This window comes from Myripristis murdjan, chromosome 18, assembly GCF_902150065.1.
Source record: "Myripristis murdjan chromosome 18, fMyrMur1.1, whole genome shotgun sequence".
NCBI classification, from domain to species: domain Eukaryota; kingdom Metazoa; phylum Chordata; class Actinopteri; order Holocentriformes; family Holocentridae; genus Myripristis; species Myripristis murdjan.
In genome coordinates, this window is record NC_043997.1 from 22,471,484 (window position 1) to 22,495,238 (window position 23,755).

Below are 23,755 nucleotides of genomic sequence, written 5' to 3' on the forward strand. Positions count from 1 at the left end.
AACAACACTTTGCAAGGCTTTCTTTCTAGAGGTGCTGTTTTGTACTGATTCTCAACAATGATACAGGGAGAGCGCCCTGTTCCTGAGATTCCAGTTTCTCCCCCCACAGCTGCCTGAACAGACCAGAATACAAACAAGGCATGCTGCATTCTGAGTAAGAAGTGCGACGCTGCTATTTCTTAACTGGAAAAACGCTCGCTCTCTTGCTCTTTTTTTGCCTTTGCTGAAACCCACAGCTGAATGCAACAAGGACGCTCTCTGTGGGGATTTTCTGCAATATCTACGGAGAAAAGGAATGGGAAATTTACTTCTACAACCACCCACATCCTACCTGATGCTGAGTTGGGCGTGCCGTTCAGCTCTATAATGTCGAACTTGAGCTGCTGGTTGGCTGAGGGTTTCCCGTTGCTACAGTCTCTCACTCCAACACACAGCTGAGGAAACTCATCCGTCACCAACACCAGGAGCTCAAAAATCGGGAGAGGATCCGGGAGGCTTATTGCTATGTGCTGCAATAGAAACAGCACCAGTCAGGTTGTATGATGCAAAAAAGGGGTTTTGGAGGCCAATGCCACTATTCTGGGACTGACCCTGCCAAAATCTCTGTAGTATTCAGCCTCTTTAAAAGGAAAAGCCTCTAAAACAACATTTAGAACTTCATGGAATACTAATAACGCACGTTTCAGGAAAAGCAAGACAATGCTGACAGTGTTAATGCTAACAACAATAACAATAATAATGATGATGATGATAATGATGCTTATCAAATGGGACCAGATTACATTCTTAATACAAGGGCAACATTCATCCCATATATCAGTGTAACCCTAGAATAACATAAAATGAAGTAAAAGACAAAAAATAACATTGTCATATGCTGGATCTACTGAAAATAGAACGTGTGGGTCCAGACCTTTAGCTGCATGAATTTCTGGAGTGGCTCATACCACAACAGCAGAACTAGGCCAGACGGAACCGCCCCACATAGAAATGTGCTGTCTGTGTAGGGGTTTCTTGCTGGGAGACAGAAAGAAGGAGAGAGACTTGTTGATGGTGGGATTGATGGATATGTGACTGGTTAGACATCACACTGGTGGGCTGTGCTAAAGTTCCCTCTACAGTTCCAAAAACCAGAGGACGTGGTGGAGGTGGTCTCCCCTTCACATGATAAAAAAGATCAAATGTCCTCTTGGGTGCCCCTTCATGCATTAAATAAACAATAATGATAAATTCTACTCAATTTGGTGCTCCTCTAATGGAGAAGAGCCCCTCCAGTGGATAAAATGTGCTGCAGTGCTGTAAAGGCTTTCCCTACATGTGTGAGAATGTGGAACTTTCTTCATGGATGAGCCTCCAGTGGAGAAAATGTGATGTCTGGGGCTGCCACCAAATATAACATATACCAAATGGATTTGTTATATATTTTTGTAAAGGGTCATAAGTTACGCTGCTATCTTGCAAGCATTTTGATGTAATCTCTGCTGTAATCTGCACCGTCCCTGTTGTTTTAATTTTCAAAGCACCCTTCCATCCATTCCACCTGTGCAGGTGTTCAGTTTCAGCCACAGGCTCCCACAGTCTGAGCTGGAGCCCTGCGTCCTGCTGCAGTGTGGGAACACAGCTCACTGTCTGCAAGCTGTAAAGTATTATCAATTACAAAAGACAAATGTATGTACACTGCAAGTGTTTTTATAGATAGCTCTATCACATCTTAGCTCAGATGCTTAGTTAAGGAGCTATTTAACTTAACAGGTATCTTGCTCAACTGATTCTATGCTAACCTCAATTTGGAAATCAAGCAGAAATGTAAAAGTCATTCCCTAAGGGAATTATTTTAGAGTAATTTGCACAAAAAGTCTGTAGGACTTGAAAATGTGGTGTGAATTGCCTTTTCACTTAACTTAAGAGTGGGTTTAGTGTTGAGCTCCCCTGTGGTTACAGAATGCCAAGGAGAGAGAGAAAACCAAAACAGATTCAAAAGGAGCTGACAAGTGCAGCCAGAGGCAGCTTGTCTCTGACAGGACGAGTCCACAGCTGCAGCAGGAAGGCTGGAGAGAGAGACAAAGGCGCGTGTGGCCGTGCGTCCTCTCACTGCTGGCTGTGTGTCGGCTTGTCTTGCAGAGCCTTAGTTTAGATTATCACTGACAGTCGGGTGCAGCTGTAACAGTAACTTAGTCAAGAATGCTCATTAAAAAGTGCCTTAAACATTTAAAGGCACTGCCTAGTTTTCATCCTTGGGTTGTATAACTGGAAAAAGAAAATGACTATCATTTTAAATTGAAGAACAATAGATCTTGTTTGTGTGATGTTGAGGTGGGTTAATTCCATTCAAGGCAAGAGGGCTGCTAATAGTGTTGTGTTCCTCTGTTGTACAGTTATAACACGACATTATATACAGTACAATTATATTCAATATGTGATGCACGGTAGCTTTTTGCACACTGGTGGGACCGCCTGACATGCAGGAGGTGCCCTTTTTATTTTTTCCTCCCTGCCCTCCAAACAGCCTGAGTCCACCACTGAGCCATCAGAATGCATCTAGGGTAAATAACTTACCCACACTGCACCTCCTACAGCCTTTAGTGTCGGGGATCTTCACAGATATGGTGTACTTCCTGCTGACGGAAAGACATAGCATCAAGAATATCCCTCATGAAGACAGTCCACAAGATAACAGCAGTCACTTATGAGCTTTTTCCTGCTACTGGGCTTCTTAAAGGCGAGGTCTGAGAACATTCAAGATACTGTGACCACTGCTACTACTACTGCTGACCAGAAGTGGAGGTAACCGATTATATTTAACCATGCTAGTGTAATTGAGAAGATTTTTTGTGTACTTTTTTGAGTATTTTTAGGTCAGTAATTTAACTTTTGCCTCAGTACATTTTTCTTCAGTATTATCTTTCACTACATTTTAAATCACATCCATTACAGAGAACAAATGATTAAATTCACAATGGACAGGCAATAAAGATGAGAAGAGGAACCTGCTTCTACTTTGTTGGTTCTACTTTCAAAATTTCTAATAAAAGCTGCATGGCTGATGGTCAGTGGAAACAAGGACCATTTAGACTCAACTGGCAAAAAATGTGGAATAAGTGTGAAAAAAGGAAAATAATATCAGTGAGGTGGTCTGATGATGAGAACTCAACCATCATATTATAGTGCTTATTCCACGTGTCAGCTGAGTCTTCAGGGTCCTCACTTCAGTTGAGTGTAATGCCCCTTTAAATGCACGTAAAGCATGCAAGTGAGACACGTTTTACTTTTACTGCAGTAGATTTTTAGAGCAGTTCTTCTACTTCTACTGTAGTCACATATCAGCAGAGGAACAGTACTTCTACTTGAGCTGCAATTTGTAACACTCTGTCCAGCACGTCCTTACCTATGGCTGATCCTGTCGGTGAAGCGGTTGGTGCTCAGCGACAGACTGCTGTGTTTCTTGGGCAGATGTCCTTTCTGTTCGAACAGAGCCGTCAGGCTGTGGGAGTAAAGCTGGGATGACTTCCCTGCAGGAGGAACAGCTTGTTAGACCACAGGGAAACTACAGGTGTTAGAAAAGGCTCTCAGTAGAGAACAGACCTCCGCCAAAGGAGGCATATTTGCCTTCACCCAACAGACAAGTACATCTCTGTTCAGCCAGCTGATTGGATCTGATACACATGCATCAAAAGCATTTGAACCACCTACACTGGTTGTGTTACGTCTGCAGCAACTACATGGATCAGAGACGGATGGTGCATCCGGTGCAAAGTGACACCAGGTGCGATGGAAGTGTCTTTGCTGGTTTCCAACCAACGCACTTGTCATTTTCACATCCAGAGCCCTAATCTCCTACATGATGTCAGTTAACCAAACATGGTACTGAGCTGAATGAGGCAAATTGCGACCCATTCATAAGTGTATTTTGGCCAAATGATGTGAAAATTTAATCAACTCTTCCTCAGGTCATGACCAGTCTTTCCACAAAGTTTCATGTTAATACATTCAGAACTTTTTGACATATCTTTCTCACAGACAGACAGACACACACACACACACACACACACACACGCACATACACACACAGCAATTACATTACCTCCACCATCTCTTTGGCAGAAGTAAACACACACAGTCATTTCAGCGGAGGTGTTACCTGATACAGACATCAAGACGTTGTTCATAACATACAGCCATGTGCATCGCTGAGGGATCAGCTATGGGAAGGAGGAAATAATGCAGTTACAGTTCAACAATTTTTCAGTTATTTCAGACAGTATGCACATCACTGTTGCCCCACTGGCAGGTGGAGGCTACAGGTGGTCGTGTTGGTTCATACGTTCAACATTTCTTGAAATTACTGGGCGGACTGCCTTGATCGTTTTGTCCTCCCCAGAGGATGAACCATGTCAGTTTGGTGACCTTATTACCTTTCCTCTCATGCCACCATCAGGCACTGTCTGGGCTTGTACACATTATCTCAAAATCTATTGGCTGGATTACCGTGAAATTTGGTAAGAACATTCAAGCTCCTTGCAGGATGCACCCTGTCAGTTTTGTGGACCGCTCCTCTAGTGACACTATCAGGCCACGACATAAAATTTGCACACAAGATATCACGAAATGTAGTTGGTGGATTGGCGTATTTGGAAAGTGCATTTATACCCTTCAAAGGAAGGCTCCTCTTGATTGCGGTGACCCTATGTCCTTTCCTTTAGCACCACCCTCAGGTCAAACATATCTCTAAATGTAAGGACCAAGGGTTTTTTTTTTTTTTTGTCCAGTAATTTGCTGAGTGTACTCATGCCTCCAGGGGAATGAACCCCATAGATCTTGGTTCCACCATCACATTTCCTCCGGTGCAACCCTCACACCAAAATGTTAGATTTTACATATCACAATCTATTGTTGGAAAGTGCATTCATGCACCCCACAGGATGAATCCTTTCAACTTTAATGACCTCATGACATTTCCACTAGCACCATCCTCAGGCCAAAATGTGCGATCCCCATTGTGCCACTACCTGCATCCCCCTGCAATGCACTAAGCCACTGAGACACAAGCACAATGGAGAACCTGTGCTAATTATATCTTCCTATTGTCCATATTTACATTCCTGTATTTCTGTGTCTCAGTATGTTCTGCTGCTGTTTGGCCTATTCTTGCTGTAACTCACACAGACTGGAAATGCCACTGGTTTAAAATACCTTCACTTTGTTTATTCTTATTTATTATATTATTATATATATTATTTTTTCTCTTACCTTCTCTAGTGTATCTTCATGAAGCTCGTTGAGGTTGAGTGTGTAGATGCCCTCCTCTGCCCCCAGAATAAGATACTGATCTAAGATGGAAAAGACTTTGGTTGTTAAAAGGGCAGTAAAGTCTTGAATACCCCATAGAACAAACTGATCATTGTATAGAGTAGTTCCCCTAATGGCTCAAACATTATTTGGCCAGCGGCTAAGCAATAACTCCTCACGCATCAGAGTTTCATGAAACCCATGTTCGCCTTACCTCTTGTCTTGGGCAAAATCCAGGTCACAGCACAGTGAATTTTCAGAGGACAACCGTTGAAGACTTTGGAGAAGCAGGCTCCCATCTAGAGAACCCAGCATACGAACTGTGTCACTAATGCTTCGAAGTAGCAGGTCTTTCAGTGATGACTTGTTTATAATGATTGATTACACTGACTGCAGAATGTATTGCATATAAAACTCAAGTTGGCAGCTCTGTATGACAAAAAGAACTTCATTACCAAGAAATCCTGCAATCTGGTATCTCTAAACTGCACACAGCACGCTCATTTTTACCAATTTGGCTGGTCTGTGATGGCAGATTAGATTATATATCATAGCAAATGACACCAAAGGGGCAAGAAAGACATTAAAGGACTCTACTAATGATTCTGAATGTGTGGCCCATTTTCCCACAATTCACCCACATTTTACATGGCAACAAACAATTCTGCAAGTCATGCAGGGGTAGTAAACATTTCAACATATATTCAAAATCCCTCAGTTTTCAAATATGAATTTTTGGTTGAGACACCCACTTTACAATGTTCTGCTTCTATAGCTAGCAAAGTCTTCAACATCCAGCTTTCTCTGGACAGAGCACACACTCACTGTCGTTAAAATTCTGATTTCCGGGGTGGACAGTTCTCACCTGTGATCCTAACAAAACCAGATTTTATTCAAAGTAAGCACGTGAAGATAACTTATTTTGTTAGTTACCAGAGAACTGCAGTTGGTGAGTGTTTTTGTGGGTTACATGCTGTTAGATTTCACACTTACATGGACTTGAGGAGTAGGAGGGAGTCCATGACAATCAGCTCTCTAGAAATTTGAAAGGTTACACATAAAAAAGAAAGGGGACGATAATAACTGTAAGATTTCAAATGCATTATGAATCAGGATTTTGTTTGGGTGGAGGCTCTTTTATCTTGGAGACAGACTTTTAAAGGGTCAAAACCAAATCAATGGGACAAGTTATTAGGTTAGCAAACCACACAATGAATGATGTTTACTTCTGATATGTGGATAAGGGTATGGTTATTCAGCTTCAACTCACAGAGTCCTCAGTCTTTTTTCTCAGCGTGCACCACTCAGGTGATAGGGGTGTCTCCCTTTTCGGAGACATAACAGTGGCAGGCTTCTTCTCTGCTGCTAGAGCGTCCTCCGCAGTCAGACAGGGGTCACTGCAGCGCTGTCTGATGTCCTGCGTGGCTGAGCATCGCGCCAAGCCTGGGGAAATAACTAAGATATACAATTGTAAGAAAATAGCAGATAAGATGTGACTTAAATGCAGATTCTGATTTTAGTTCTGCTGATGTTTCTTGGCAGCTGAAGTGCTGCGGAGGCAGGAAGAATCTCATTGGTTGAGTTAAACCTCAGCCGGCAGAGCCAAAGACATGCAGTATGTTAAGTATGTTACGCTGAAGCCCAGTGGAAAGGGCAAGAAGTAAGGGAGGAGGAAAATAAAATTATGAACCATTGTGATCCTTCTGCTGACAGACAAATTGTCATAGTGGCCATTTAGGTTTGTTTAGGAAAATGAGGATGCCGATGCAAAGCTTTTACCATAACTTAAGGTGCCGTGAGTCGACGCCACTATGCAACCTGATATTACAATGATTTATTATGGACAGGCTGGCTGGATGTGTTGTACCTGAGGAGGAGGAGGGGTCAGCGTTGTGGGTGGAGTCAGGGCCAAGTGTACAGCTGGGTCGCAGCGTCAGGTCCTTGGCCTCCATGCTAGGAGAGAAGGAGCTGAAGGGTGGCAGGGAGGCCGTGGACGGGCTGAACAAACCACTTTTCCTGACGCCTTTACCCCCCTGAAGAACACATCAATGGAACAGGAAAGACTTTAATGATTTTGAATTAAGACTGTGAGGTTTTTGTAAAATATGTTACACAAGTACATATTGCAAATGATGTGCTCAGTTTTTACTCATAGTAGTTACAACTCACATCAGTAGATGGCGCCCTCTTAATGGTTAGACTCCTGAAAGACAGAGGAACAAGCGTGTCCTTAACAGGCCATAAGCAGACGGATGATTACATTTAATAGTCTTGTGTAAGAATAACGACTGAGGGTGAACTGGTGACATCCAGATCTTAGGACAAAAAGCTGGACGGTAAAGCTGAATGCTGCGGGTAGGGTAGGAATAGCACACGGACAAATGCCAAAAGAAAAACCACGCACAAACACACAGGCGAGCACAAAAAAGCCAAGGACGAAAAACCAGTGGGTTTGTGCTAAATCAGAACCACATCCAGTTCAATAAGTATGTCCACTTGCAGGATGGAGTTTGGAGCAGGATTTGATGAGTCTATACACAAAACCACTGATTATGTGCCACATCTTGGGTATTAGCCGCAATTTACATGATAATTATCAGACACTGAACGGAAATTGGGAGGAGGGGGTGTACTGGAGGTTATGAGCGGTTTGATATGGCCTACCTCAGCTGCAGAGCTTGCTCCACACATTCCAACAGGCTCCTGCAACAGGAAGACCTGGTGTTTATCTGACTATGGGCCTGGCTGGCCGATAACAATGGGGGGGAATGGACCAGGGTGTGACTGATAGTGGCTTCTGCAGCCTGATATTGATACTCATGTTATGGACTGAGGCTCCCAACTGATGAAAACTGATGACATTTTGTGCTAATACTATTACTACCACTACTAATAATAAATCTGTACCGCTACTACTATTATTACTACTGTTATTACCACTATTGTTAACTGTATGAAAAAAAGAAAGTAGTAAAAATAAATACAAAAAATACAAAAACTATCTGAAAAACATAGCAAAAATATTATCAGAAAATCAGTAAAAAAGAAATTATCAAAACATTTGTAAAAAATAAATATATAAATACAAGACAGCTATTTCTGATTATTTTAATATATATTAAATAAATAATATATTTAAATTCCAAGAAAATTACACCAAACATTTGTTTTTTAAAAATAGCCCAAAATTGTTTTTTTTTTTTTAAAGTAACAACAAATTTACCCTGAAAATGTGTTTTAAAAATTACCATAAAAGTAGCCCAGAAAATTACCAATCCCAAATTAAAGCCTGCCCACAGGTTCTTGGGATTGAAAGGGTTAATGATTATGATAAAACAATCACGCAACCTTGTGTGCAATCTGATAACTCTTTAGAATTAATTTAAGTTCAGGGCTTCCCACAGACAACCAGTGTATGTGTATGGATTCTACAATGAATATGCAATCAACCAAACTGCACCACATCAGAGTCTACACAACAGAACTACAACGATCAACTGATCAAAAGGATCAGTCTAACCCAAGAAGAACCCACCCCTGCCTCACTAAGATGTCTGTACTAGGCCATGAGACCATTTTGACTATTAGGAGAATTTGTGATTTTTCCGTCGTCATCTTCAGGTTAACTTGTGATCTGTTAAGAATGGGAATCCTGTACAAGTGTGATGTCTTTACAATTATCATCATAATATTCCTGATCAAAAGAGTAATGAGTCAAGTCAAGGAGAAGAATGTCTTACGGTGAGTCGTCTTCATCTCCTGAGAGAGTCCAGTCATCATCATGCTGAAGGAGGGAGCACAACAGAACCCTTTGTCATGTTCAATATATAACTTCAAATGTCGGCAGCATACGGCAATGTTGTCAAAAACGTGTCAGCATGTTAATAATATCAGAAAGTATCAGCTTTACCATATCCGGGTACGGCTCTGTGACTTTCCTCAGTGGCGGCCCAAACTTCACTAAGTCAACTGAAAGGAAAAGAGTTGACATTAAAGGGATAATACACCCATTTTTTGAAAAATGTGATATTATTTCACTTCCCCCAGCTGTCATGTAATAATAATAATAATAATAATAATACCTTTATTTGTATAGCACTTTTCAAAACACACAAAGTGCTTCACAATAAAATAACAACATGAAAATAATAAAATAAAATACAATAAAATTTAAAAAAATAAAATAAATAAAATAAAAGATAAAACAAAAACAAAATTACAATAAAACAGAAGGGGTCCCCATAAAATACAGTAAAAGACCATAAAAGACAGAACCAGCAACTAAGAAAGTAGTGGTGCTATCTTCATCTCATTGTTACTGAGTCACATTTTGTGTAAACTATTCCTTTAACTTTAGTATTGTACAGTCCTGCTCACCGAGGAGTGTGGTTTATAACACAGTGCAGAACATCAGAGCAAGACAACAAAAAGCAGGCAGATCTGCTACCCGACAGTCCAGACATTTTCATTGTTGCGTGACTGAGTCGCATTCACTCTCAAGTGCATTGATTAGCATTAGCTGCTGCCAGCCGCAGGCTGCACTCTACAACCACACATTACCCATCACAGTGTCAATAGTGAGTTAACACAGTGCTGGGCTGGTTTCTAACACAGTCCAGCTCTGACCCCACAAGACTGCTATGTATATCACTACAGTCGAGAAGTGTTCTGAGAACTTGTACTTTCAGGAGGATTTTTTTGAATCAGTCACTTTACTTTCACTTTCAGTTTTGACTCAAGTATGTAGCTACATTAAATCATAAATATTACAGACTGCTAATTTTGCAGGCTCACATGATACTAAGGCTAAGCTGCAGTGGCTTGGGCACAAATTCAGCCCAGACCCTTTGCTGCATGTCATCCCCTCTCTCTGCTTTATCTTTTCTGAGACTCTCACTCTGACTGTCGAATAAAGCAGAAACACCCAAAAAATAATCTTAAAAAAAAAAAAAAAAAAGAAACTGGTGAGTTTCCAAGATAAATGAAGGAAACGAAACAACTTTTGGGAAACTCAGTGTGTTCATCATATCCAAATTTGTGGCTTGGTCTGTTTAGATTTACAGTTTTAGAATGACAGTTTTTGTGAGCTGATGACGAGAAGAGGAAGTGCACATACAGAAACCAACACTAGCATGTCTTAAAGTGTTGCGGATTGATTCCAAAGTCATATGCACTGTAAAAACTTTTTTCAAAACAGACATCACTGTCCCATGTTATTGTTTTGTGTATTTCTCTTATTCCTGTGGATTCCTGTGGATTGAGATTTTTCAGCAGAAAACTGAAACAATCTGAAACAGTAGAACAGGAAGGTTTTGGGTGTCAGCTGCTCAGTGTCAGTGAACAAGGACTTCTTCATAGAGCTGCCGTGCTGCACCAAAGTTCAACGTACAAAGAAAAATCTATCATAGAAGAGGCACAGAGACCCACAACATCTGGTGAGACAGTGCCCTCTCTTTCTCCCAACAGCACATTATAAATCCTCAGGCAAAAATCAATGAAAGACTTTATAGTGTAACTGCTCCTCTTCGATGCTGCCAAACTCACCATTATTCAAATGATCATACCTCTAATGACAGATAATGGTGATGTTAAGGCACTGACACACTTGACTGGCTTGATGCTTTGTGGTTGTCAGCAAATGCATAAAACACAGCAGAGCGGTTTGGATTCATCATCAGTCAACTGACCTCCTGTGGAAAACCCATCACCTCACTCTTATCTGCCAAACCGGCCTCGCTCTGAGAGCCTCCGGTCTGACAAATTTGTTGCAAAATCTCATCAGCTTCGCTAACACTACGCCACCCGTCGCATCCTGCTGAGGGTCCCCAGAGCCAGAGCCTCCCTGAGCCACTCCTCATTCCACTTTGCTGCTCCCAGTCAGTGGAAAGAGCTGCAGACAACTCAAGGACTCTGCCACACACATTTACACACTGACACACACATCTTTTACAGCAAAATGATGTCTTCTCCAGCTTATTTATCCATGTTGTTGCAGGGTTTTTTTTTTTGCATTCCCTTAAAAAGTGTTTTTATCGCCTACCAATAGTAATACTAAAAAACATAAAGTGGCATTTTGCCTTTCATCAGGCTGTCATTAATCATCTAATTATGTTCTTAATTGACTTGCCTGGTTTAAAAGAGTTAAATTACAATAAAATAAAGTAAAAATGAAATGAAATACTCTCATTTTTTCCTTTTTGGAACTTGAAAACCTCTCACTCAGTTACCCTCACTAGTGCTTTTGATATTGCTCTGCCTGCCTACAGCGAAAACCCGCAGATGAACGCAGCAAGATCAAGATCACACTGGTCTCTTGGGGTTGTTGCAAGGCATTCTGGGAGGCACAGAAAAACTGCGTGTCAGCAGAGGTAGATGAAGCAGGTTGAGGCAAAGTTGGTACAAAAAAATAAAAAGCCAGTAACAAGGTAGTCCTGGACTGCAGTGAACATCACAGAATGATGACATCCAACAGTGACAGTGCCTTTTCTGCCTTTTCTTTGAATTCAACCTGTTTTTCATATTCTTACACCCTGCCTGGGTCGCAGGACCAGCCAGCTTGTGCAAGTGGGGTTTGATATTTTGCATATGAATACTTCAGAAAGTGCGGCTGCATGGAGGAGACTGAACCTCATCCCCCAGCTGCACCGTGACACTGTGCCATCTGTTGCATGGGGAGGATCTTTTTTCTTTTTCTTTCTTTTTCTTCTTCTTCTTCTTTTTTTTTTTTTTTTTGGTTAAAGAACAAGGTAGTTATGAGAAGTGATTATGGCTACAGGAACTCAAACTCCACCAGCAGAAAATTCAAGGAAAGACACATTCCAGTAGTGGGCACCCTGTTTGATTGACAGGTAACTGCAGTGCAGAAACACTACAGCAAAAAGCACTTAGTACCAAAGATGGAGAGAAAACCTACAAGAATTCCAATTTCAGTACCATCACTTCTACCTGAGAGGAATATTTTGTATTACAATTTGATACCAGTCCTGCAATCCTAAAACGAGTGTGTACATCAGCCCTGTCTATATACAGTAAATTATTTTGATTTTATTTATTATTTATTTTATTTTATTCATTATTTTTATTTTATTTTATTTTATTTTTACTTACTCATGGGGGGGGGGGTGTAATTTATTTATTGATTTATTTATTTAGTACATTTTTTGAAATATTTGTGTGTGTGTGTGTGTGTGTAATTTAATTTTACATATATATTTGTGCTAATCATAATTTTTTGTACATTTTCATAACTCATTTTTTGCTTTACAATAATGTTTTACTGGCTTTTTCCAGTCACTGTTTTTTCTAATCTTCCAGCAGATTTTTAGTTTAAAAAGTTGTAACTAATTTCTGGTCATTTATTGCTATTTTTGGGATCATTTCTTGCTCATTTGCTCATCACCTTTTTACCATGGTTTTGAAAGAAATCAGGTGAATTTGCTCGGGTTTCAAAGGGTTAAAGGGCTGTGAAAGGCAGGCTATGTTCAGACAAATCACAAGCATATAAACATAAGAAAACTCATTTTCCAATGTTTCTGAAAGAAATAACACATTTTCTCAGGTTTCAAAGGGTTAATAAGCTGCAAACAACAATGTGTGTGTGACTCCTGAGACCACTGGATGTGCAGTTCCTTGAGTTTGGGTGTCACACTCTGTGTGTTCCTGACTGTATGCATGCATGGCTAAATATATGTGGTTTGTGCCTGCAGAAGAGTGGCTTCATTGTGAATTGAGCTCTGTCATCTCCATAATATGAATCGGGACAATAGCTTCTTAGTGGCCCCACTGATAGCTGCCCTCGTTCTGTAACCCGTCCATACATGTGGGCTGGGGGCTGTGTCACACAGCACGGAGTACATGCCATTAGTGTGTGCTGGACAGTGGCACTTCTATGCGCTGGTCTGAGTGACTTCACACTGCGGCTCCGTCAATGGACCTCTTGTGGCACAAGTGTTTCTCTGGTGTGATGGTGTGCTTTCACACTCTGCTTGGTACCATACTGTACATCGGCTCTGCTGCTGACCTCAACTTCCCTTACATATTTATAGGCACACTTGCAAGTGGTTTGCACGTCGCACACACGCGCTGCATGTGTGTGCTGGGGTTTAACCAAAATGCTGAAGCTGCCGTATAGCTGATAGTTTGTTCCAATATACAACATGTTTTTTTCTGTTTTTAGTATGAACAAAATAACAAAAAAATAGTAGGTTGCTGGAAATTTTATTGTAACTTTATTTATTGTAACTTTATTATAAGTAATTTCTTGCTATTTTGGGGTCATTTTTTTCTACTAATTAGCTGATTGCTGATAGCTTGTACCAATATTCTTTTTAAAATTGTATTAATTTATGGTAATTATTATTATTATTACTATTGTTGTTGTTGTTGCTTCCGCCTAATTTTCTATTTTCAGTAAAAAAAAAAACAAACATTTTATTTGGTAACTTTCTGGCAATTTCCTTGTAACGTTTTACTAATTTTTTGCTTTCTTTAATTTGCTTATCACCTTTTTTCCCATATCTTGAAAAGAGATCAAGTGGGTTTGTTCGTTTCAGAGGGTTAAATGCTTGTGAATGGCAGGGTGTTTTTCAAAAGCATTAAAACACAAGAAATATGACAATAACAATTTTAATATTATATTATTCAGTAATTATAAATCTAGTTTCTTGTAATAATAAAAACTCCTGATTGCATGTGGTTATGCTGGACCATCCTCATTGTTTTAGTGCTTCCTCTGAAACTGTATTCTTGTGGGGCGAAAATGTTGAAACAGCAATTAGAGGATAAAACTGTCCACTGAAGCACAGGATAATACTGCCAACCCTCCAACCACGGCTGCTGCTGCTGCTGCGGTTGTAGTACAACACGTACAACATGAACATATTCTAAAAAATGAACCTGTTAATAATAATATGTATTGACTATATTTATATTCAATATTGACCGGCTGACTAAAAGACCACTCACAAGGTCATTGTATAGAGGAGCGCTTAATGATGTATAGTGAGTATGTGTGTGTGTGTGTGTGTGTGTGTGTGTGCGCACTCACATTGCTCCTCAGACAGCGTCCTCTCTACGGGCAGGTGTTTTCCTGCTGACTGGATCTTGTCGGGAGCCACTTCCCCAATCTGTTAACAGAACACACACACAGCCATGCCGCTGAAACAGAACTCTCCTCTCTGAGCAGGACAAGAACTGAATCTGAAACACTGAAGCTGTTTCACTGCTCACTTATTCGCGGTCATGCAGAGTTCGATCTGCCCGTCTAGATTAGGGTCAAATCACGTTCGCAATTGCTGGCACTTGCTTTAAGCTGCTTAGAGAGCCAGATGGGTAATAAAATTTGTGAAATGAAATTTTAAAAATCATATTATCACTAGTTATAGCGGTCACAGTGAAAGCAGGGGTAGTAACAGCAGTAGTAGTACCAGTAATAGGCCTAGATCTTTTTCACAGCAGCCATTTTTCCATGAATAGCAGGGTAAATACAGATGTTACTGAAGGAACTGCCCATTGGTTCAACAGCCCATAATTACAAAACAGTCTTATCCTTTTAACTGCCTCCTCTGATAATGACAACTGATGGTATAACATGCCCTATGAATTACTGATTAAAGAAGTATTTGACTTAGACTTTGCATGGACACCAAAACCTATGTCATCTACTGGATCTATCAGTTCGTACTGGTAGCAGTCCTGGCCCAGTCCTCCCAGTACTGACCTCCAGCTCACAGTCGTCCATGCTGGGTGTGCTGGTGTGCAGGTCAGGGTTGTTGGCCATGTCCAGCAGCTCGATGACCAGGTTACGAGTCAGCAGCTGGGTCACAAAGGGATGCTGAAGATCACAAAGTCACAGATTATAAACCTCAGCAAACACAGGAAACAATGTGATCTCACAGACATGTAAAGCTGTAATCCACTCTATCGACAGGGTTAATGTCACAATGAAATGAAAGATGACTTTTTGAATTTGTTCACTATGTCAAATTAACAAATTATGCTCTCAAAATCTGTTTAATTGTGACTTCAACATTTATAATTTGGAGTGGCAGTGACTCTTACACTGTTACCTCTGACTAACACACAATTTCCTGCACACATCCAACTATTACTGTTTAATCTGAAGATGGTGTCATTAAAAAAATCTTGGTTGGTGGCAAAATATATTTTTTTAAGTCAGCGATGGGATGATAGAGGATTTTATTGCAGATCATGCTAAGAAATAATTCACAAAAAGTTAATTGTGGTGAATTTCCACTATTGAGATAATCATAAGTCAGGATAATCATGAATATCCTCACATGATTGACTTGAAAAAGCTGTCTGGCTCGCTAATGTGCAGACCTAGTTATATTTTCTGATTTATATATGCAATACAACTATTTGTTTTGTAACAAAATGTACGGTAAACGTTTTGGTGCCATTTTAAGAATTAAAAAAAAAAATCAACAGGCTGTTGCATCAATCAACGGTGCATGTTTGCTTGACATTGTGGGAGAGGACTCATTAGTCCTCCGTTGAAGTGCATAAACTCAATAATGAGGACAGATGGCTGTTAGCTGCCTCTCAGTAATGACGAGCGGCGGAGAGCAAGTTGACCTGCAGTAGAGTCTCAGCTGAGGGCCTTTTACGAGGACTTTTAATGAGCGACATCTTCACAAAGCTGTGGAAACCTGCCGACCTGCAGAGAGAGGGGAAGGCAAGAAAGACAATGAGTGTGATAAAGACACGGGCTCAAAGGACAACAATGAGAGAAAATCATTTGAAAAAAGGCAGTAAATGTGAATGTAAGCTCCTTGGGGATATCAGGCCATTGGGGAACGTCTCAGCTAGAATCACGGTGCAGTGAAAAATGTCTTTTCCAGTTGTGTTTTGGCGGCCCGTGCTGCCCTGCATGACATTTGATTTCACACGTGCAAATCGTTCCATGCATCCCAAGCATTCCACGGATGAACGTCAGTGCAGGATGACGACCGGCGTTTGCTCTGAAAGGAAATTCTTCAATAATGAGATGGAATATGATCTGACTCCAATCTCCTGTCGTTACTTTTACTCATTTACACTCGCTCTGCAAGTGCTCATAATCCAGAGGTAAGATTGAGAGTAGCTCATCTAGATTGAACTAGACTGTGTATAGTTAAAGGGATATGAAGGCATTTTGATGAATGTGATATTATTTCACTTCCCCCCATAGTTGTTCTGTAGGACAGTAGTGGTGCTATCTTCCTCTCATTGTTACTGAGTGCTGGATACTCTAAATGCTAACTGTTAGCCTCCTGCCATTGAGACAGACCTTCCCCCAGCCTGCCATCACTCAGTATTATGTTAGCATGAAGCAGAGCCAGTGATTTACCAGGAACACCAGCGTGATGTTGATGTGTGTGGTCACTCCATGGCGAGGCTGGCGTATTACATTTCGAGGAAAATGCTTCAGAAACATAAGGAGAGAATTAAAAAAAGGGAGAAAATGTGCAGCACAGACAGTTCATCTCACCATTTGGATTTATCCTTTAGTCTGGGAGGCTGGAAGCTGCTCTTGGACATCAGCATCAGCGCTCTGAAACATAGTTTTAAATGTCACCGGGCTGCAGCAGCATCTGCACAGTTTATATATGGTGACTGTCCAAGGATGAAGCGCAAAGCACGAAGCCAAAATGTTACATAACAAAGGTCTGTACTGTTTATCTCCCTGCGATGACATCACGTAGCGTTCATTAATCTAGAAATATGTTCTACCGGGCGCCCCAGTGGCTCACCGTGTAGAGTGTGTACCACGTAATAATAAAGCTAAGCGGCCTGGGTTTGATTGTGTCCTGGACTCTTTGCTGCACGTCATCGCCTCTCTCTGCCCTGTCTGTCTCCACTGTGTCTCTCTAGTAAAGCAGAAATGCCAAAAAATAATCTTCAAAAAGGAATATGTTCTACCAAGTGGCATTGCATTTGTTCACAATAGGGGTGTCATGATTCAATTTGACTTTCAATTTTAAGGTCATGATTCAAGTCGATGTTGGACTATCAAATCTTGATTGGTAAAGATCAATAGATCAATAGGAAAGGGTTGACAGAGCTCCACATGCACAGCCAGTATTTGCAGTCAGGTGCTGGTCAGTCACAGGAACATCTCAGTGAAGACAAAAATGAACCACCGCACACTGAAAAAGCTTTCCTGTACCTTTACTGGGAGTGAACAACGTGTTTCGCCTGTTGCTTCCTCAGGCTCATACCCTCTCTGGTTTGATGCTCTGACAACTGTCATTTACATTTTTAAACTTCTCTTACAACACATTTCTGGCACAGTCACGTGTCCTGGCTATGTTAACCTTTGGAACTTCTAGTGACCTCACCCTAACATCACTGGTGCCAGCATGTATAAAGATGCTGTCATAGCCAGTGTGTTTAGTTTGTGCCTCACAAGAGTGGCTCTTCCTGTCTGCCAGAACCCTCAGGTTAGCCTGCATCGGGAGCTCTGGCCCCGGCGAGACAGGTGACGGCTGCTGGCATTGCTAACCTGACCCTTCAGGGAACTGAGTGCCCTGACACTAGCGGTCCAGGCTTGGGGCGGTCATGAGAGGCAGAGGGACCGGCTCAGCTGACGGGACAAGCAACAGCAGCAAAGCGATACAGAAACGGGAGGGGTTGCAAATCGGCCCGTGCAAATGACGGCTGATGGCGGCGACACCTCTTGCCTCTCAAGACCGGGACAAACTCTGTGTTTTCTGAAACTATACTAGTGTTAGCAGGCTAGAAAGCTATGGATGTGGAGGTAGCTCCTAACCCTGACTCAAACCCAACAGCAGAAAAAAAGTACTGAGAGAATCACAAACGTGCTTGTGATGTCAGAGGTCAAATTGAATGCTCATTTCAATCAGTTTTCAGTTTAGAAAAGAAACCATGACTCACCCAGTTTACAAATGGTCTAATAATGAATGCACATTAATACACATGCACCTTGCATACTGACTTTTTCTATGCATTTTATGTAATTTTTCACCTATTTCATATAGCATCTATATTCCTCATTCTCACAACATTTTCTTCTTCAATTCAAAAGTATTTCATATACTATTGGCATGTTAGTTGTGTTATGTTTAAATTACTCCAATTTTTTAAATCCTTTAAATTCCTCTAATCCTTTAAATTCCTCTAATCTTTTTCCTATTCTAGTTTTCCTTTCTTGGAAATCCCCGTAGTGAAAGAGAGAGAGAGAGAGAGAGAGGGAGAGAGAGAGAGAGAGAGAGAGAGAGGGAGCTGCATACACAAAGAAGCTTAAAGGGGGTTCTGGAGGCCAAAATTGCGACTTTAATCAGTGGACGATATATCCCACATACTTTATCACTCAAGGTCAAAGAGGTTACTATTATTAAAGTTTTGCAGAAGATGTCTTTCTCTGAGAAACAGGAATCATTCCAATTTCATCTAGGTTTATGTTAATATGGCTTTTCAAATCAAGAGAGTGCCTAAATCTCTACTCTGTGAATATCTTGTGATTTCATTTTTCGTCACAAAATCACTGTGCTAAAATATTGGCACTCCCTTTTTGATCTTAATTTCTCGCTGCCTGTACTGGTGTCTGTTTCGTCGGTGCTGAGTCACCTCATGGGGTGGAGGTCAAACATGGGTGGCTGGAGCTCGGCCAGTTCGATGGCGGTGATGCCGACGGCCCAGATGTCACACAGATGGTTGTAGCCGCCCTTCTTTTCCACTGCTGCCACCTCTGGGGCCATCCTGGCCAGATGAACACAGCAGAGGAGCAAATGCACATAGTGTACACTGGGCATACAGATGGCAACAGTGACTAACTAAGATGCAACGTCAGATTCTGCAGCAGGATTAGACTAATGAATTGGATATCAGCTTGTTAGGATGCTCCACCTGAGGGATATGAGAGGCCCTTAGGCTAAATTGACAATTTGATCCGACTTTACAGAAGTATGAATTTATATATTATTATCATCAATGGTAGTTTGAGTGTCTCATGACGGTCTAAATGCTGTTTCAGGGGCTTTGCCAACCTGACAAGCATAAAAATATAACACTAGATCATTTGTCATTAATCTAGTCCACTTTAAAGATATCAAATTTCGGCACAAAATACATGCTGTGCACGGTTTTGATCCAAAAAATATTGCTGATAATGTGTCCGTCCTCATCTCCTTATCCGCAGGGTGCATGGTAGTGGAAGAGAGAGAGGAACAGCAAGTATGACTATGAGTCAGAGCAGGTGAGTGCAGGTCCATCCATCTCACCAGTAGGGAGTTCCTATAAAAGACTTCCTCTTGGCCACAGAGGCGCTGATCTCTGCTGCCACACCGAAATCAGCTGCAGGAGAAGCAGACAGTGTCAAGGTAGTGGGGTTGAGAGGGGCTGAAATCTAATATAGTTGGCCTATTTTAGCATACTTGATGAATGAGAGTGAGTAGTCAAAACAGTATGGCAGATGTGCGTGGGGGCGCGTGCATGTGGTGTATGTGTGCGCGCGTGATATAGATCGCTACTGACCCAGTTTCACATCTCCTCGCTCTGTCAGAAGGATGTTGGCTCCCTGCAGAGAGAGCACATACACTGATATGGCCTCTGGTTCACACTCCAGTAGATAACGCATACACACACTGAATCTGAAATAAGACTCTGTCGCTGGCATAATAATGCATGATCATAATAATGCAATAACAACCTGAGAAAAGAGGGGGAAATTACTTTACCTTTATGTCTCTATGCATTTTGCCGGTTTCGTGCAGGTGATACAACCCCTGGGAACAAAGCAAGAACACGGTCAGCTGAGAGTGAATTTTTATATCACCAGATTATGTTCCATATCAGTTTATTAGATTATTAAGGATCCCTTCTGTCTGATGCCAGAATACACATTAAAATATAGATTCCAAACCAAACCAATGGTTACAATAAGAGAAAGCTACTGAAATAAATAGAGACAAATAGCAATTTGTAGCCTACTAATGGCAGCAGCATGATAAAGTGGAAAAGACCACACCACTTGTCACGTGTGCACCTCTTCATTTAATAGCAGATTCATTAGCAAATTAATGACTGAATAGTTCACAGGGGTTTCTGATGTTACTAAAGTGTGTATCATTTATCGTTTTATGTAAATGGAAAAGAATATTGAGTTTGGTGAAGCATTCAAGTACAGCAGGAAATTGGGAGTTCCTCTGTCGCCAAGATGGAAGGTCAGGTTCAGCAGCTGCCTGGGCATGTGCTGATATTTTGCTTTTGCGTTTTTAGTTATGAGCTGATTTATCCTCAGTTTCTTATGTCATAAGTTTTTTTTTGCTTATTTTTCTTGCTTGGCATATTTCCTTGCACATTTTCTTTGTTGCACTGTGAATACATTTTTGTGTAAGCTTCAGATTAAAAATGTAGACAGCTGCAGTCACTGAAGCAGTTAAAGTAGCTGAAGTAGCAGATAAAGGCTTTGAATGAGTTGAAGCAGGTTAGTATTTGCCTTAATAACAGAAAATAGCTCTAGCAATTATATACATTTTTTCTTTTTGTAATGGCTGTAAAAGTCATCAAACTCAGACTCTATTAAACAATTTGAGTGAATTATTTCGGTTATTTCTTTTTGCCTGCAGATTATCCCATAACATCTGACATTGAGAACAAGACCACTACCAGTAGTACCAGCTAAACTAGTCACTAACAAACAGGCAGGGACTGTTATTCTGTGTGGACTGACAACCCTGTTATGCTTTTGCAGCATTTACCTCTATATTTAGTGGTCTGGCGAGGGTTAAATACTATTTTGCTCGTCTGTGGCCGGAACATGACTCACTCTCTCAAGACTGTGCCCTCAGAAATTTCACAGTGTGAAAACAAAAAAGGTCACTGCACCTATAAGCTGGTACTTTCAAAAAAGCCCATTGAAGCCAAAAAGTCTTACCTGAAGGGTTTCTCTGCACACATATGCTATCTGCTTCTCCTTTAATGGGCCCGTCACTGCAAGGAATAGTTTGATTAATAGCCTGTTCGCTCACAAGGAGAGTGAAAACGGAGCCTACAGGTACGTTTCTATAAATAGAGTAGAAGTGACCCTCAGAGTTAAAGATGCTGCATGTAGTATTTAAATAGTATATGGTAGAATTATCATAAACAAATCAGACCAAAAAAAAGCTTTATTTCTACAGCACTTTTTAAAGCCAAAAGTTCCAAAGCATGTCACACAAAAATAAAGAAAATACAGCAGAACAACTGCTAAAAAAAAAAAAAATTGAAATAATTTTATATTGGCGTTTCACTCCTCCCACCATCATCGTCAATGCCAGAAACTGCTTTTGCTTATTTTGAACCAAAAACAAAGCATCCTCTTCTTGTTTTGTGCCATAAAGCAATCCAACAGATTTCCCGCCAAATCCAACCCTAACCCACACAGTGTAAAGGGTAAAAGGCAGAGCGGAGGCCGGTATCGAGCTTGCTCTCTTGTTTTTGTACTCTCATTATACTGCTGTTATAAAATTCCTGTGGTAATGATTTACTGACGTTAAAATCCTACACACAGCACCTTTAAAATGGGTTGAAGATAATACTGAAAGTGAAAAATATGGAAAATATAAATTGTAGTAAATGGACCAAACATTCAAAATAACTGGTGTGATCCTTTAAGATTTAGTGGGTTTTTTTTTTTTTTGTTGTTGTTGTTGTTTTTGCAGTTTTACCATGATAAATGTCCTGCAGCGACCCTCCACCACAGTACTCCATGCAGATCCACAACTTGGTGTTCCTGGAGAGGGATACACAGTGTTTATCGCTCTGTTTGACATATGCTCTGCTCTGCCCTTACTCTCCAGGCTGAAGGAGTTTCCATCCAAATTCTTGGTAATCATTTTGGAAAAAAAATGTACAAGACTAGAGATTCATGGACTCAGAAAACAATAAATCATATTATCATTAAATCAAGGAGCTGCTGTGCCAACAGTCTCACTACCTACAATAAAGAGTGGGAGAGGACTCCAGTATACTGGGTGAAGGGTTGTGGGGAGATGAAAGCCAAATTCCACATATTTAAGTCCACCGACAATCTGAGGAATTCCACATATCTAAACTGGAGGTTCTGGAGACATACAGCACCTGTGGTAGCTGCCGAAATAGGCCACGATGTTTTTGTGTTTGCACTCCTTCATCATCGTAATCTCCTGCTGGATGGACGTGATGTCGTCACCTGAACAGACATGCAGTGATTTAGGGTGTTTTCTCACAACACTGAGTTCATAAGGCTAGCAAAGGAAAATTACAGACCAGCATTCGCAAAAACTCAGGTTAGAAGAATGTATGGGTTTGCTGATGTGGCTGATACCGGCTTTTTGTTGGCATTTTGTTGATATTACGGATGTAACACAGTTTGATTAGAAATAAAATCTGTTTATTGTGTCACTGATTGCCTGTGGGAAATTTCATTTGATTAAGTTAAAAAAAAAAAAAAAACAGGCCAAAAAGACGATTAGCCAAGTAGCAAGAATCGACCAGAAAAAAAGAAAATTACTGAAAATTTGAGGGAAGAAAAAATTAGAAAAAAAAAATGATCAGAAATAAAACCAACTGCAAGACAACCATTTATAATTTTTCTAGTTATATATCTAATATTAAATTAAAGTGAATATTGTTCAGAGAGTTAAATAAAACCTTTCAAAAGTGCAAACAGGCTGCTGGGATTCAAAGGGTTAATCTGACCTGAATCTAATACATAAGTATACGTGATAATATTTGTTATTATCCTCCTCTGGGTCTCCTTAGAGAGTTTTATCATGCTCTATCATATAAATGTTTAAAGCCTATCCACTCCAACTAGAATATAGTCCTGAGGGAAACGCACTGAATGACTAAAAATGTGAATACATGACGATGGCCACATTAAAAAAGACAGCAACGTGAAATATTAGCCACCAATCACAAATATAAATACCAGTCAGCGCAAACCCATATTCATCTGACCTCAGAAGAAGCAAAACACATAAAACAACCTCTAACAGCCGTGTGACAAATAACCAGTTGTGTTCATGTTGGGTCAGGTTTGGACTGTTGACATACCAGGATCCAGCTTGACAATCTTGATGGCTGCCATTTCAGACGTCCTGATGTTACGAGCCTGGAGGGGGTGACAACAAATATTACTGCTTTCTGTGTGGTCATTAGTTGTGTTTACCTTCCAACTGGAGCCCTGGGGAATTTAAATTAAAGGAATCCACATGAATTTATTAAGGCCTTTTGCCTCTTAACATCTATGAAGTCAGAATTTTAAAGAGGTGCTTCACCCATTTTGAAAAGTTTTCTAATATTAGAAATGATAAATATGCACTTTGTAGTTGTATGTGCATTTTAGTTTCAGAAAGTCATGCTTGTAAAGTGATATTAAAACTTCTATGAGTGGGTGGAAGTGAAATAATATCAAAATGGTTGAACTATCCCCCTAAGTGTACCGGAATCATTGTGTAACATGCTGTAAATACACTGTGCACTG

The 23,755-nt window shown here is 40.7% G+C and overlaps 1 protein-coding gene across 3 annotated transcripts in view; it reads right to left on the minus strand.

Annotated features, from left to right (window-relative positions):
• map4k2 (mitogen-activated protein kinase kinase kinase kinase 2) overlaps positions 1-23,755 on the minus strand; it is a 36,005-nt gene that overhangs the window by 3,512 nt on the left and 8,738 nt on the right. Inside the window, exons 2-27 of one of the 3 annotated variants that reach the window (XM_030076525.1) lie at positions 23,326-23,383; positions 22,369-22,459; positions 21,957-22,021; positions 21,185-21,240; positions 19,986-20,033; positions 19,783-19,825; positions 19,530-19,602; positions 18,877-19,008; positions 16,778-16,840; positions 15,883-15,964; positions 15,005-15,118; positions 14,333-14,411; positions 9,197-9,255; positions 9,027-9,070; positions 7,951-7,989; positions 7,456-7,489; positions 7,154-7,319; positions 6,557-6,741; positions 6,280-6,321; positions 5,501-5,585; positions 5,248-5,327; positions 4,139-4,199; positions 3,386-3,509; positions 2,557-2,615; positions 914-1,017; positions 332-509 (exon numbers count right to left, since the gene is read on the minus strand). In XM_030076525.1, the coding sequence (XP_029932385.1) occupies positions 332-509; positions 914-1,017; positions 2,557-2,615; positions 3,386-3,509; positions 4,139-4,199; positions 5,248-5,327; positions 5,501-5,585; positions 6,280-6,321; positions 6,557-6,741; positions 7,154-7,319; positions 7,456-7,489; positions 7,951-7,989; positions 9,027-9,070; positions 9,197-9,255; positions 14,333-14,411; positions 15,005-15,118; positions 15,883-15,964; positions 16,778-16,840; positions 18,877-19,008; positions 19,530-19,602; positions 19,783-19,825; positions 19,986-20,033; positions 21,185-21,240; positions 21,957-22,021; positions 22,369-22,459; positions 23,326-23,383 (2,164 nt within the window). Of the gene's footprint in view, positions 1-331; positions 510-913; positions 1,018-2,556; positions 2,619-3,385; positions 3,510-4,138; positions 4,200-5,247; positions 5,328-5,500; positions 5,586-6,279; positions 6,322-6,556; positions 6,742-7,153; positions 7,320-7,455; positions 7,490-7,950; positions 7,990-9,026; positions 9,071-9,196; positions 9,256-14,332; positions 14,412-15,004; positions 15,119-15,882; positions 15,965-16,777; positions 16,841-18,876; positions 19,009-19,529; positions 19,603-19,782; positions 19,826-19,985; positions 20,034-21,184; positions 21,241-21,956; positions 22,022-22,368; positions 22,460-23,325; positions 23,384-23,755 lie in introns of all 3 variants that reach the window. The other 2 variants (XM_030076524.1, XM_030076526.1) reach the window with 2 other exon arrangements.